Genomic DNA, 15,713 nt, shown 5'->3' with positions numbered 1-15,713 from the left:
GTATGATTAAAAGCAGTCAGTGGAGGGGTCTCAGTCGGTTGGAACTTCCTTTTGTCTCTTCCAGCTTAATGACATTCGCAACGACACGCTACGCTCCCCTCGCTCAGGCTCTCACCCTCCGCTCCCTTCCTTCCCCTCCTCCTCATGACACATGCACCATCGTTTTCACAGCCAGCCTCCACGCACCCTGTCTCGCTCTCTACACATCCCTCCCTCTCACACTTTAATTTGATGATGGCGACGACCACGTCGAACGAGGCCGGCGCCTCAAACAACACGCGCAGGTGGTATTCCTCTCTGCCCTCTCTCAAAACTAAGCACCACCGTCGTTCCACATCCATCGGTGCCGATCCATCACCAAACCGCAACAGCAGCAGCACTCTCTCCCCGACGTCGCACGCCAACATGGACTGCAAGAGGAGGCCATCGACCGCCACCACCACGACGCCCAACGACATCGCCTTCCTCTTCTTCTCCGCCTCTCACTCCCTCCACCTCTCCGGCGAGGACCCCCACAAGGCCCACCGCTACGCCGAGAAAGCGGTGCGTATCCTCGATTCCAACGCCACCGAGGGCCTCCAGCTCGTCACCAGTCTCCACCTCGCTGCCGCCACCCTCTCCCGTCTCGGCCGATGCAAGGAAGCGATCCACCTCCTCCGCCGATCCATCTCCGTCTCGACAGTTTCTCCCCACGACCCCGACCTCGCCCACGCCTCCTTCTCCGGCTACATGCAGCTCGGCGACACCTACTTCGCGATCGGCCTCTACGACTCCGCCATGGACAGCTACGAGTCGGGGCTGGCCGTTCAGAAGCTGACCTTAGGAGACTCGGACTTCCGGATCGCCGAGACGTGCGTCTACCTAGCCGAGTCGTACCTCCAGCTGCTGAAACTGGACGAGGCAGAGGAGCTGTGCAGAGAGGCACTCGCGATTCAAGATGGGGCGTCGGTGAGGAGGGTGGTTGGTCTCGTGCGGATCGCTAGGGGCGACTATGAGACGGCACTGGATCACCTCTTGCTGGCCGTCTCGGCGCTTTCCTCCCTCTCTTTATCCTCTCCATCACCATCGTCGTCGTCATCGCTATCGTCTATAGTAGAATGCGCCTTCCTCGACGCCAGCATCGGGGAAACCTACTTGGCTCTCGGAAGGTTAGACCAGGCGGAGCTCTCCTACCACAAGGCCCTGGCCGCCTTCTCGCTCGTCTACGGTGAGTGCCACACGTCGGTGGGTTCGCTGTACGCGAGCCTAGCCGACTTGTACCTCAAGAGAGGCTCATTTAACGAGGCCAAGCTTCAATGCGAGAAGTCTTTGTTGGTGTACGCCAAGCAGCTGGAGATGGAGGAGGAGGAGGGGCACGGCCACGGGAACGAGTGCGATGGGTCTCGGCTGGAGGAGATCGGCGTGGGGTTGAGCCGGGTGGCCTCGCTCTTCGAGTCCATGGGCGAGGTCAGGCACGCAATCTCGCTCCTGGAGAAGGCTCGGGGGATGATGGTGGGCTCGGGCGGCGAGGGGAGCGTGGTGCTCGCCGGGGTCGAAGTCCAGATCGGGCTGCTGCACCTGATCACCGGGAGATACGGGGACGCTTATGCGTTCTTGGGGAGCGCGGTGTCGAAGCACAGGGAGATGGGGGTTGGCGGCGAGACGAGCCTGGCATTGGCGCTGCTGCTGAACCAGACGGGGGTGGCGTGCGTCGGGCTCGACGCCATCGCGGAGGCCGCGGAAGCTTTCGAGGAATCCAAGCGCATCTTTGAAAGCGTGTGTGGCGCTCACCATACGGATACTCTTGACGTGTGTGTGAACCTCGCTGGAGCCTACGACGCCATGGGAAGGTAAAACTCGTCGCCTTTGTATTCATTTGTGAGAAAGAGTAACGAGTAAACGACTAATGATGTGGTGGTGTGCGCATTACTGAATTTTCTGTATGAATATTCTTTGAGAGGGGAAGTGTATCCACAATTTAGGGGTGTCAACGGGTCGGGTCGGGTCGGGTTTGGTTTGTATCTAAGTGAAACCAAACCCAGACCTGATTTGAGATGGTAGTATCGGATTCATACTCAGGTCCAATCAGACCCGCCATAAGACTCAATAAAAACCGTCCCCAGATCTTATATGAACCAGACCCAAACGATACGTACCGGGTAAAATAATATATATTTTTTTATCTTTTTACATTGAAAATTTGCGAATCTTAGTTGGAGCTCCCATTGGGCCCGGGTCTGATATGAAACTTCACAAACCATACCTGGCTCCATATATTAATCGGATCCTTTGAGTCTTACCCGAATTCTAAAGGGACCACCTTGTTTATCACCAAACCCTGAACCATGGTATGGGTTGGATCCGGGTCAAACCCGACCCATTGAAACCCCCTAGCGCTGACATATTCAGTCAGCGAATTCCACAAGCCCAGCCAGGGAAGATGAGTGGGTCCCAACCCAGCAATGACTGTGCATAAAAACCAAAGGAAAAGACACATTACCAACTTGATTAGTGACTGCCATTTTTATTGTGGTTTTCCAAATTGACAGAGGGGATGATGCCATAAGCCTGCTGGAGAGAGTGGTAGAGGAGGAAGAGAACAGGTTGGGAACTGCGCACCCCGATGTAGAGCACACCAGACGATGGCTGGCTGTGATGCTCAAGGAAGCAGGACGGTCACGATCAAGGAAAGCCCACACTTTACAAGACCTCCTTCTCTTGCAGAGGAAAACTGGTAGCGTTGCTGCTGCTCTTGGTACTACTGCAAATTCACTCCATTGATAAATCAATACGTTTTAATTTCCTAAAGGGGCAGCTAGCTAATGACAAAAACATATGTATCTCTGGGTTGATAAGAAAAACCAGAACCAGTCAAAAACGTTGAGAAAACGTTTTTGAAAGTCCATATCAAACTTAATGTCTTAACTAATTTCATTTTTTTTATGGGCATCGATTTGTGCAAAAATTGAAGCTAATCGAATTAATTACATGGCACCTGTCCCTTCTCTTTTCCTTTGGATTTATTTCTGCCATTTTCATATAACTAAAGATTATTTTACAAATAGCTGCCTAATTTATCTGTCATATCACTTGGGTTATTACATCCAATCGCCTACTTTATTAAAATACACTTCAAATACCCAGCCTGAGGTATAAAATGACATTTTAGTCTTTTCTATAAAGCGACTGATCTTATGCCACGTTATGCTCTTTAATTTGTTAGATAAATCAACATTGTAATTGAAGGGAGCGACGAACCTTATAGAGTGCAGATGAAGAGAGAGAAAAGAGTAGAGAACTGAGATGAGAACAAGGCCTTTGTTCTTCAAGGGGTTTGTTCGATATTCAATCTCATTTCATATAGAATGGGATACTCCTTAATAAAAGGAGCAGAGGCTGCAACACTACGCCTCTCATGGATAGCCGTTGTGCAAACTGTTTTCAGATGCTCCAGATTTCTCTCTTAGAGCATATGTAACGGCTTTGCATGTCTATCCAAGCCATGACTAGGTGATTCATGCGTTGGAAAGAGACTAGGCCTACCTCTCTCCTCAATGCATGAATTCATGCCATCTCTCTCTCCAATGCACGAATCACCCCGTCATTAGCATGGCCATACCTGGTTATTATGACCAACATCTCCCACTTGAACATGTGAACTGCATCATGATGCAGAAATTTACCTCTCACTATTGGAGTTTTTATCTTACATCAAGGTTTCTTGAATACGTTATTTTCTCTGTTACTTATCCAGCTAGACGTCTCATTGCACATATCTTAATCTTATACATGATAAAAAACTCTTCTGATATGTCTTTTGTTAAGGAATCTACAATCATATCAGATGTTAATATGTAACTTTCATTATTTTCAATCATGTCATGAATATAATGATATATTATCACAATAAAGTTGTACTGGCCCGTTGGTTATATTTTGCTTCAAATTACTAATAAAGCAGCTTTATCCAAATGACAAACGTAGCAGCAACATTGAAGGCAACATACTTAGCTTTTTGATATGTTGCGCTATACAACCTTGTTTTTTGCATGACCAAAAAATTATTCTTCCTTTAAGAAGAAAAACATATTTAAAAGTAGATTTACTATAATCTTTGCCATCACCAAAGTCAGGATCAGAATATCCAATAAGTTCTAAAACATCATCTTGAAAGCACAATTTCTAGTTTTTTGAGTATGTTGTGCTATACAACCTTATCTTTACTATTTGCTAATGAGGCCAACCAAAATTACTCCCGTAGTGACTAATGAGGCCAACAACAAAGCTGATATCAGACCTTATGTACAACATAGCATATATCAAGCTTTCAACAACTTGTGCATAAAAGACAGTCAACCTTTCTTGTCCTTCACCTGAACAATTATTCTTACATAATTTGACATCTTTTATCGCAGGTGTTTTAACAGGCTTGCAATGACTCATTCTAAACTTCTTGAGTATATGATTAATATACCTCTCTTGACTCAAGCTCAAAAGTTTAGAATTACTGTCTCGAGTTATTTTAATTTCAAGAACACAAGATGTCTCTCCCATGTCTTTCATCTCGAATTGAAAATTTAACCATGACTTGGTTTTCACAGTCATATCGTTGTCGTTTCTAATTAAAAGAATATGATCCACATATAGTGAGAGAATATAAATTTTGCTCTCACTTTTTCAGACATAAACACAATAGTCAAATCTATTTGTCAAAAAGCTTAATGCAGTAATTACCTTATCAAATTTTAAGTACCATTGTCATGGTGACTATTTAAGTTTGTATAGAGATTTTTTCAACCTATACACTTTATCCTCTTGACCTTCAATAATATATCCTTCAAGTTGTTCCATAAATATGATTTATTTAAGGTCACCATTTAGAACCATAGTTTTACTATCCATCTGATATAGATCTAAATCGTAATGATCTAAAATAGCCAAGATTATCTTTATTGAGGCAAATTTTGCAATGGGTAAATATCAATATAGTCTAACCCTTTTTTTCTGAAAAAAATCTTTAGCTACCAATCGAGCTTTAAATTTATCAAAATACCATCAGACTTGAATTTTTAAATCCTTTTGCATCCAATGACTTTTCTTTTCTCAAGTAAATCATTCAATTCCCAGACTTAATTTTTCTCAATGGACTCAATTTTCTGTCCATAGTTTTTACCCAGTCTGTTAACTCAAATGATTTTATTGTCTCATTATATGACATGTTATTTCTCATGTTATCGAGATTTATGAAATATCATAGTTCCTTCAATAAGTAGACATAATAGTCATCCAAGTACGAAGGAGAAACTCTAGGCCTTTTGTGGTCAATCTGAGTCTGATGAGAAGTAGAAGGATTACTAACAGTTGGTTTATCATCACCTAATTATTCTTGATCACTAACAGTTGGTTCATCATTGTCGAATTATTCTTATAAATCATTAGAGTCAGAGTAAAACTCAAATAGATCGTCTTCATTTATTTCAGAAATAACTGGTTTCATGTTTTGATCTTTTAAGAATAATACATTTATACCTTCAATTAAACCTTCATCATTATGATAGAATTTATAACCTTCAAAGTCTTTGGGATATCCAATAAAGGTACACCTTATAGATCTTCTATTGAGTTTATCTCTTGATCGCTCTATAACCTTTATATGAGCTACTGAATCTTATCTACGAAGATGACTTAAGTTTGGTTTTTTTCCAGTCCATAACTTATAAGGTGTAGAAACAATAGGCTTACATGAAACCCTATTCAGAATATATGTTGTTGTATAAATAACTTCTCTCCAAAAAACCTTGAGTAATGAAGCATTAGACAATATACATCTAACAATGTCAAGAAGAGTCCTATTATATCTTTCGGCCATACCATTTTGTTAAGGTTTTCTAAGTGTTGTAGTTTGAGGTCTGATCTTATTAGTTTTACAATATTCAAAAAATTCATATATATTCTCCTCTTCGATCAAACCATAAAACTTTAATCTTTCTGTCAAGTTGAGTTTCAACTTCTTGATGTTATTCTTTAAATTTTTCTAATGCTTCAGACTTATATGTTATAAGATATATATATATATATATATATATATATCTTGAATAATCATCAATAAAAGATATAAAATATTATATTTCTTTATGAGTTTCGGTCCTTAAGGGACCACAAATATTTGAATGAATAATTTCTAACAATTCAAATGCTCTAATTACATCATTTGAAAATAATTTTCGTGTCATTTTTCTATAAATACATGATTCACATCTATGAAAACATGTTTATTCGAAGTTAGGCATTACATTTAATTTAACAAGTTTCTTCATTTTCTTTAAATTAATATGTTCTAATCCTTGGTGTCATACATTCATATCCGCATCCACATTAAAAACATTTTCAATATAAGCAGAAATAGATAAAATTTTATTCAACTCAGAATCATAAATTTTAAACAGACCATGTACTTTGTCAAAGACACCAACAAACATAACATGACCGTGTTTTTCCATAGTGACATTTCTCAGTAAAAACCTAACTACAAAGCCCTTATTGACTAGTGCTAAAATAGATACTAAATTTCATCTCATGGACGGTACAAACAAAATATTATATAACAAAACATTATTTTTTAGAGTTTTAATACGTTAAGTCCCAACAACCATAACATTAGAGTCGGTGTTGTTGCTCATGTACACCTTATGTTTCTCGGGTTTATACTCAATTATGTGCACAACTTCTTCCTTGCTCTTAGCTATATATCGTGTCGCTCCAAAATCCACCCACCATCAAGAAAGCTCCTGGTCCGCATATGAACACTTTGATATCATGCAGATTATATCACAGATCTCTTTTTGCTCGCCATTTTTGTTGTTTCTGTTGTTGTTGACGACTCCAATAAATTTTCTTGAAGTGCCCAAGTTTTCTACATTTGAAACACTATCTAGGAGGCAACTTTCTGCGGTTTGCGAAATGTTGAACCTTTTTTTTTTCAAATTTGCTATTACTTTTAAATGTGGGTGCTTAGAATGACCATGGCTACTGCTAGGAGCATCTTTAGCAAAATGTAATTTGCTCTATTTGTTCTGTTGCATATGTTGATGCTCAATTTTCAGCTGAATCAATAGCTCTTTCAATGTCAAGTTTTTAGAGTTCAACCTAAGCGGAGTTTGGACAATCTTCTATGAAGATAGAAGGCTTTATAGAATAGTCAATATCAACATACAATCAGGGATAACATTTTCAACGATGGCCAAGTCATTTGCTATTCATAACATTTAATTCACATGATCAACTACATTGTCATCTTTTTGCATCTTACATGAATTGTATTGCTCGAAGAAGGTCCTAGAAGCTACAATAAAACCATGTTTTCTTGTAGCAAGATCTTTAAACCCGAATATGAATCAGGTCTAAAAATTATGTGCAAAGTGCCCAATATGAATTGAGTTTGGGCTTAATTTTTGTATGATTTGTACTAAAAAATCATAAGAAATCTATTGGATTTGATTAAATGGATCATGTACAATACTCATTTACTACTTTAGGTCTAGAGTTAGACCTAAACCTGAATTGATATGAGACATGTTGGAAGTTTGGTTTGGGTTATTACGGATGACAAATGGGTCAGAGTCCCAACTCGTTCTGAACTAGTTGATGATTCTATTTATTTTAATAGAAATCAGATTAGGAAGAACTGTGATCTGAGTCAAAATTGGGTAAAGGTTAAAAAAATGTTTGGATACAAGATGAAGTCTAATCTAACCAACATTGTATTTTTCAGCACCAAATAGACTCACAAACCATATCCCAAACTATACTATGAGGTTTGAATCGACAGAACCAAATTTGTAATACAATGACATCAAAAAAATTATTCATTATGAAAACAATGTGTGCTTTTCTTCGTAATATTTTTGGATCATAAATAATCCTGAAAAATTTATGATGCTTTTACCATTTCTACCATCTTGAAGATCAACACATTTTTATTGCAGTTGATGCAACTTTTTTAATAAAGTATTTTTAAAAGATATTTTCAATAAAAGTGCTTGTGTAAACTGTGCATTAAATTATAAAAACATATTTACACTAGTGGTAAAGTCTAAGTCGAACTTAGGAAATGTGTTTAATCACTTTTGTACCCTACACAAGACACATTTTGTTGCCTTTCAATAAAAATAAAAGAACAATTAACTAATTACAAGGGTTACCCTATGCAGAGAGTTCAAAGAATAAAAAGGCCTTATTACAACCCAATTAATAAAATGACCCTCTGACCCCCCAAAAAATAAAAATAAAGAAAAGTAAAAATTTGTAGGGCTTCTTTTTCAAGTGCTCTAGCCTTCTTCTCGTAATGTGTATGACCCTTTTCGCTATCGCGCTTTTATCCTTCAATGCAAACCTTCCTGTAAAACATAAAAATAAAAGAAACAAAACACGAAAACAAAAAGGAAATGGTTTTTTAAAACAAGAGAGTTAGTTATGAAAAATCTTAATCAACTAAAACTAATTAACTAACATGTGATCGACTGATTCTAACAAACTAGTATTCAATGATGCACTAAACTAATATGACTACCAGGAATTAAAACGAACTGTCATGCAATGCATTAATAAAATAAAGAAATATCCAACTTGATGATATGAATTAAAACAACAAGGGCGCAGACTACATGCAGCCAATGAAATAACATGTGGGTCAACAATTACGGGCCAGAATCTGGTTGCACTGACGAAGATTGCTTTGGCTAATGGCGTTCAGACAAAGGACAAAATAGCATGCTTTCAGCAAGCCCAAAAGAACCAGTTTTAGCCATAGTTTTTGTTGCAACCACTCAATCATATAGATCTATGTGATTGCTGGATCACACAGGTCTATATGTTATAAATTAACAGACCCAGTCTGGTTACCTAGGCCAGATCGAAGCACGTAGATTCTGAGCAGCCACACAAGTGACAATAGACAGGTAAAACAAAATGTTTCTGCTTGCCTTAATGGGTGTTATTCGGCCCGATAGATCCTTGGTCAGATCCAAACTAATTCAACCCAATGTTGGATCCACGTAAATCAGCATATGCATGCATAAACACTAATTTTCAATGCACGTCGGAGGCCAAGAAATATGTCAACACCCAGCAGTGTCGACTGAGCCAATCCTTGATGGCTGGGTTGTATGCAACACTTGTTTATCAGACTAGACTTTAATCAATCTCTGTTTGGATCAAGCTAAGTGAATAATTCCAAGTGAAATCCAACTTAAATCTTTAAATTATGCGGCAAACTGCTCTGACACCACTTGATAGGGCCTCGCTAGAAGTCCTTCCCAAGGATCTATAACAATTAATCTTGTCAGGCTTTTGCCCAAACAGTTAACGTGCAATTAACCTCTATAACAACAAGAATTTCTTTTTGCTCAACAAAAGAAGGAGATTCATCAACAGTAAGCTTTGTTAATCTTTGCTGAGAGCTTTGATGTATTAAGCAAGTTCTAATATGGAGATCCGAATGAGCAAGCAACTCATTTTTGTGTAATCTGTTTACAGTTTATGTTTCTCATTCATGCTCTACGCTGTTTATCCAACTCTGATTTAGATCATAATGATTTGATAGCTGATGCTAATGGCAGATCAATAATACGATTGCATGAATTCTCCACATCATCTTGGTTATGAATCAGAAGAGATGAGGGAGTCATCCTATGAATTGAGCTTTCAAATTCAGATGCTATTGGATTTAGCTTTATCAGAAGTGCCTCTATCCTTCAGATCATTTGCAGCATGTATGCCTTTAGTAACAACAAAATCACATAGCAGGATGGTATGAGACATCTTGTCGATGATAAACAAAACTGTAAGGTTATTGTTCAGTTGACTAAGGGAACGTAGATAAACCAAAGATTCCTACCAGTTGTGCATTAGCTAGGCTCATAGATCGAGCGTGATGTTTGCCTTGTGCATACAAAGAATGCACGTTGGATTCAGCTGGATGGATTTGCACATTTGGGTATACGAAACTCAATTAAACTTCTAGATACTATTACAAGATTGTGGGCTAGCGGAGTGCCCACGTTGAGCAGAATGCTCATTGTTTTGGTTCTTGGAGTTAGCAGATCATCAATGGATTGTGTGTGCAGAAAAAGTTATTTTTCATGGCTCGTTGGTTCCCGCGAAAACATTTTGCTGACTTTGAGAGAGAGTACAACATGTTGGCTTCAGGAGGGGAGTTCTAGCGTTGGGCCAAAGGTGCCCATGTGAGGATGAGTTCCCAAGAAGATGCTTTAAAGGACCATTTTGGGGTGATATACAAGAAGGTGTCCCCTACTTGAGGACTAGTTTAGACCAGTGGAAAACCACAATTTGATGCTTAAGGGAGTTAATATCCCTGTGGCATGCATTGGTGGTCATCTTTCTCTATGAGGACCACGAAGGGCTTGAACTTGCCCTTGCTGAGGTTGAAAGGCACCCCAACCATGAGCATAAAGACGACGAGTTTGTCATGCAGGCAAAAATGGTCTGCTTATGTATGAGACTGCACTGGGGTCTCACAAGCAGAGAATGCTCAATGTTGATAAAGTAGAAAACCATTATCTAAGTGTTTGGAGATGAATTAAAAGAATATGACTTGACATGTTAAAGGTTGCGACGATGGTGGATATAAACCAAAACAGGTTGAGTAGGCTAAAAAAAAAGAGTAAACCAAAGATAAGTATAAAGGAAAACTGACATATCAGTGAAGACTATGTTCTTACTTGTAACAGCATTGTCGAGGACGACAATAATTTTGGGTGGGGGATAATGTCTCTGGCTGATCTTTTGGAATGTAACATATGTAGTGTGGAGCTCTATTGAGTGGAAAATGCATCGAGTGTAGGAACATGCGGTATGTGTTCGCTTGATCAGTGACCTGCGATTGTAGCACATGTGATAGGCATCAATATCATCGTTAGTGCATCGATGTGTGGCAACACAGATGTGGAGCGTTGTTCGGTTAAGCAGTGCCAACAGATCAGAAAATATTGCCTTTAGAGATTTGGTTAAGGACCTCTCGGCTTGCAAGAGTTTCCACGCATAATGGTTGGATGCACGAGGGTGCGTGTGGGTTAGGACTAATTCCCCCAGGAATCACCTTAGGTGGTTCCAACCGAGTATGGTGAATCGGGGCTAGGTGAGTGAATGACTAGGCACCAACGAATGAGTCTAGGTGGTGCTCTTCGCTATGGTATTCAATCATCAGCTGGTCTTCAGACTGGGGGCCGCAAGGTCTTATTCCTTGAGTGGAAAGGTTTTGCTATGTCATCTGCATGGAGTTGTAATACGCTTCATGGCATGTATGATACGGCCCCTCTTTGAATTTGGATCTCCGCCGAGCTATTAACAAGTCCTCAAGTCTGGATACAATCTTTTGTTAGATAGAGCACACAGATGCCTCAAATGCAAGATAAGTTGCACACGGCTGAGCACAACAACAACTCGTATAGGAGCTTGTTGGCGATGTCTTAGTGATCTAATAGCATTAATTCATGCAGGCATTTCAGTTGCTTAGCTTATGTCAAAGTAATACTCGAGTGACGACTAGAGCTCCAAGAGTGATGTCTGACCTATAGTGGAATGTAGTTAGTGATCTCCTAGACAGAAATAACAATCGAAGTTGCTAATGCACTTAGCTATTTGGAACGACAAGTGACTATGATCGACTCAAGTCATTGAGGCATTCAGTTGATATCCGATTAGTTGCATTCAGCTGAAGTGTGTTCCCTACTGCAAAATCCGCAGTAGCTCCCTGCACAATTTTAAGCTTAAACCAATACTTCAATAAAACTCGAAGTTGATTTGATTGCACTTAGCTGGAACCGTGTGATTGGTGAAATTAGATAATTTTAATTACACCAGAAATATATTCAATATCTCAATTTGTTGATCAACCTTAGCTGCTTGTTGTTCAAATCTTAGAAGTATTGAACTCCATAGAGATGATGATGAATAGCGATGGATGTTAGATGTGATCTTCCTCAGCCGATGGATGGACTAAGGAAGTCGATCCTCACTTGGAGGCCTCTCCAAAGATGGAGCCAAAAAGAAGTTGTCTTTTATTGAATGAAAACTTGTTAAAGAAAAAATGATCCAGAATATGCAATTACAAAGTCAAAGCACTATTTATAAACCGGTCGAAAGTGTGAGCCAGCTCATTGGGCGGCCCATTGATCCAAACCTATTGATGATGCCCTTATTCCCAGGCTGCAAACCACTTACCCTCTGCATGTGCTGACAAGTCACTTGCTGACTGAGCTGTTCTCCATTGCTATACATGCTCTATTGGCTGCGGCTAGGAACCTTAGTTGTGCTCTCCCTCAGCTGCTTCCGTTCTAGCTGAAACAATTTCAACTAGGCCTTATCAGGTAAGGCTAAGGCAAAGTTTGTGCTTTTTTTGGAAGTGATAGCTGGTATGGGACGTCTATGCACTAAGCAACATGGACTACATGGAATGTGCATTTGGAAATGCGCTTGATCAACTTCTGCTAGGCAACTGCGTACGGGATGGTGCATAGGGCCAATGAAAATGATTCAACACGTGGAAACATGTTGGTATGCGGCCTTTGGCCCTTAGGCTGGGCAGCTTGGCACGTCGCAAGTTTGCGTAGCATTCTATGCCCGTGACAGAGTGATAGAAAGGCTTGTAGCGATAAGAAAAGACCGTCGCACCGCACTGGCTTATTGAAAAAAGTAAGCCTATGACAATAACCTCCTCTCGTAAAAATAATGTGACATCAATAGGAGCAAGCTCCTTGTGGATGTAAGCATCTATTGGCCAAACCACATAAAAGAGAGTTGTGTGCGTGTGATTTCCTTTGTATTTTTTATGCTGAACATACTGCAATCTTTTACAATGCCAATCCCCTATGTCATCCATATCTTCATACTCCATCTTGGGATTTCATGGGTGCAAGTTGTTTTGATCATATCTGAATCCACATATGTGATCTATCTCATCCATTTAGTGAATAACAATATTTAAATCGCTGCAATCCAACTTGTGTGCACGACATTTTGGTGATTCAAAAATCAACGGTTGACAAAATAGAAAATTTTGTGATTTAAAAAAATATTTTTATTGAAAAAATACGATCAAAAGGGTCGATCATGCTAAATCCATCTATAGGGTCAGATTTGATCAAAACAACTTGCATCGTAAGATTTAACAGCGATATGAACATGGGAGATGACACGGGGTGAATGGAAGTGAAACTGAACTCAAATAAAACCGTGTTGCCAAGATGAGACTACACCTACAGTAATGAAAAGCATAAAAGCATGAATGGATTGTCCATGCAGGGGGTTTCACATTGGAGGTGGAGGCTTGAAAGACCTACCTGCTCCGAATAATCAACGCTGCTCTCAATGAGGAACTCTTCTTCAAGGCCTCCGGCCACAAGCTGACTGTGGTCGAGGTGGACGCCACTTACGTGAAGCCCTTCTCCACCGACACCGTCGTAATTGTACCGGGCCAGACCACCAACGTGCTCCTCCAGGCCGATCAGGCCGGCGGTGGCAGCTACATGGTCGCTGCCAGCCCTTTCATGGACACGATGATCGTCTCCGTTGACAATGCTACCGCCACCGGCGTCATCCACTACACCGGCACCCAGGCCTCCGTCGCCACTTCCTTTGTCTCCCTTCCTGCCAGGAACGCCACCACCACCGCCGATAACTTCACCATCTTCCCCCGCAGCCTCAACTCCTTAGAGTACCTCGCCGTCGTTCCGCAGAAGATCGACCATTCCCTCTTCTTCACAGCAGGCCTTGGCATCCAGCCTTGCTCGACGTGTATGAATGGCAGCAGGGTGTCGGCTGCCATCAATAACATCTCGTTCGTAATGCCCACGATCGCTTTGCTGCAAGCCCATTACTTCAATGTCTCGGGCGTCTACACCGACAATTTTTCCCGGCAAAGCCTCCGGTGAGCTTCAGTTACACCGGAAATCCGCCCACCAACATTGTGGTCTCCAATGGGACGAGAGTTTACAGAGTGGCGTTTAACGCGACCGTGGAGCTTGTTCTTCAAGACACCAGCAACATAGCCTTGGAGAACCACCCTGTTCATCTCCACGGATTCAATTTCTTTGCGGTGGGCAGGGGGATCGGAAACTTCGATCCGAAGAACGACCCGAAGAAATTCAATCTCTTCGATCCTGTTGAGAGGAACACTATAGGTGTGCCTTCTGGAGGATGGGTCGCTATCAGATTTAGAGCTGATAATCCAGGTAATGTCATGTTGTTTCAACACTACGTAATTTACGAGTTTATGAACTTGGTCACCTTTTATGTTGGAAACATGAACTCTGGATGAGTTGGGACCCGAGCATACATGGACTGTTCAAACTTCAAACCTGAAGTGTTGCGTATGTGTTCTTGTTTTGCAGGGGTATGGTTTATGCACTGACATTTGGAGGTGCACACTACATGGGGATTAAAGATGGCTTTCGTTGTGGATGATGGCAAAGGCCCTACTCAATCTCTCTTGCCACTACCAAGTGATCTTCCCACATGCTAAGGGGCCACCTACTTTAATGTTGCAGAATCATTAAAAAGCTCTTGAGAGTCGATCCACCCTATTGAGAAAGAAGAGATCACCAGATAGATAATGAGCATCAAGTGATGCTTAATTTTTAATGGTATAAAATTAATAATAGAGCCATGCTTCTAAACATGTTTTTGTAACTGTATGATCATTTAAAGATCATGATTTTTTAATGAAAGCAAAGTCCCTAAGAAATTTGACTTGATACCAAGGCATTTGTTCTTTCTCTCTCTGGCTCATGAGGAGGGGAGACACCGAGATTTTTGGACATCTAAATTTGCTCAGTTGGGATATAGAGAGTGGTTAAGTGCCATGGCTATTTGACACGGGCAATCACATTGTCAAAGGCATAGAATTTTTTGCAAACCCATGATGCACCAAACTGCTCAGTTTGGCCAGCCTAATGGCCAAAGGCTGCACACCAACACTTTTTCATGTAATGAATCAATTCATTAGCCATGCACACCACCTCGTGCGCAGCTGCCTAGCGGAAGCTGATCAAGCGCATCTTTAAATATGCATTCTATCTACTCTATGTCACTTAGTGCATAGCTATTCTATACCAACTATCACTTCCAAAAAGGGCAGAAACTTACCTTAGCCTTACGTGTCATGGAGCGTATTGTGATTTCATACGCACGCTACAACAAAACCTCATCACTAAAAGAACAAGACCTTGCGGCCTGGCCCCCGGTCCGAAAACCAGTTGATGATTGAACACCATTGTTATACCTTGACTAGGATCAGATCGCTTACAACTCTGTAAAACATGCATACATGCACTCCAACTCAGTTACTGCTAGACGCACACAGGAAAACTTCAAAATTTTTGCACACTGAAATTGAATGCATCAGCGCTCACAGGTGCTCTGCTTTCGTTACGCATAGCAGCATGTTGTTTACAATTTGACTATCAGAGTGCACTTCCTCTGCTAGGTCGCGCACACTGGCTACACCTCGGACAGAAGATTCGGTTCAGCTCACTCACGGTAGGTGCTCAGTCCGGAAGCTCACAGGCGTTCTATCTCTTCTTCGATCTTCAAAATTCAGCGATAAAGAAATAGCAAACAGGTGATATTAAATCAACTAAGCCTATGCACTTAGCTTGAATTAGTTTTTCAGTGATCAAGCTCAGCTCAAGTCACTGGATGATTTCAGATAAATCCAA

General features: G+C 41.0%; 1 protein-coding gene and 1 pseudogene across 1 annotated transcript; both read left to right on the top strand.

Annotated features, from left to right (window-relative positions):
• Window positions 1-234: 234 nt before the first annotated feature.
• Window positions 235-2,845, top strand: LOC149833605 (protein KINESIN LIGHT CHAIN-RELATED 3-like). Its single transcript, XM_090009183.1, has 2 exons — window positions 235-1,829; window positions 2,529-2,845. The coding sequence occupies exons 1-2, from the start codon at window positions 235-237 to the stop codon at window positions 2,758-2,760; spliced, it is 1,827 nt and encodes a 608-aa protein (XP_089865309.1). The 3' UTR covers window positions 2,761-2,845.
• An 8,315-nt stretch (window positions 2,846-11,160) lies between these two features.
• LOC149833604 (laccase-4-like) lies at window positions 11,161-14,518 on the top strand (annotated as a pseudogene).
• Window positions 14,519-15,713: the final 1,195 nt, after the last annotated feature.

The sequence above is a fragment of the Nuphar pumila genome, chromosome 6 (assembly GCF_984573655.1).
Source record: "Nuphar pumila chromosome 6, dmNupPumi1.hap1.1, whole genome shotgun sequence".
In the NCBI taxonomy this organism is placed as follows: Eukaryota; Viridiplantae; Streptophyta; class Magnoliopsida; order Nymphaeales; family Nymphaeaceae; genus Nuphar; species Nuphar pumila.
The sequence above is the reverse complement of the archived record's forward strand: the minus strand, read 5'-3'. Positions and strand labels throughout refer to the sequence as shown.

Excerpts from the sequence above, each read along its gene's own strand:
- LOC149833605 (XM_090009183.1), top strand. The coding sequence starts at position 235 with ATGGCGACGACCACGTCGAACGAGGCCGGCGCCTCAAACAACACGCGC. Across the intron at positions 1,830-2,528 it reads GCCTACGACGCCATGGGAAG|AGGGGATGATGCCATAAGCC; the intron begins GTAAAACTCGTC and ends CCAAATTGACAG.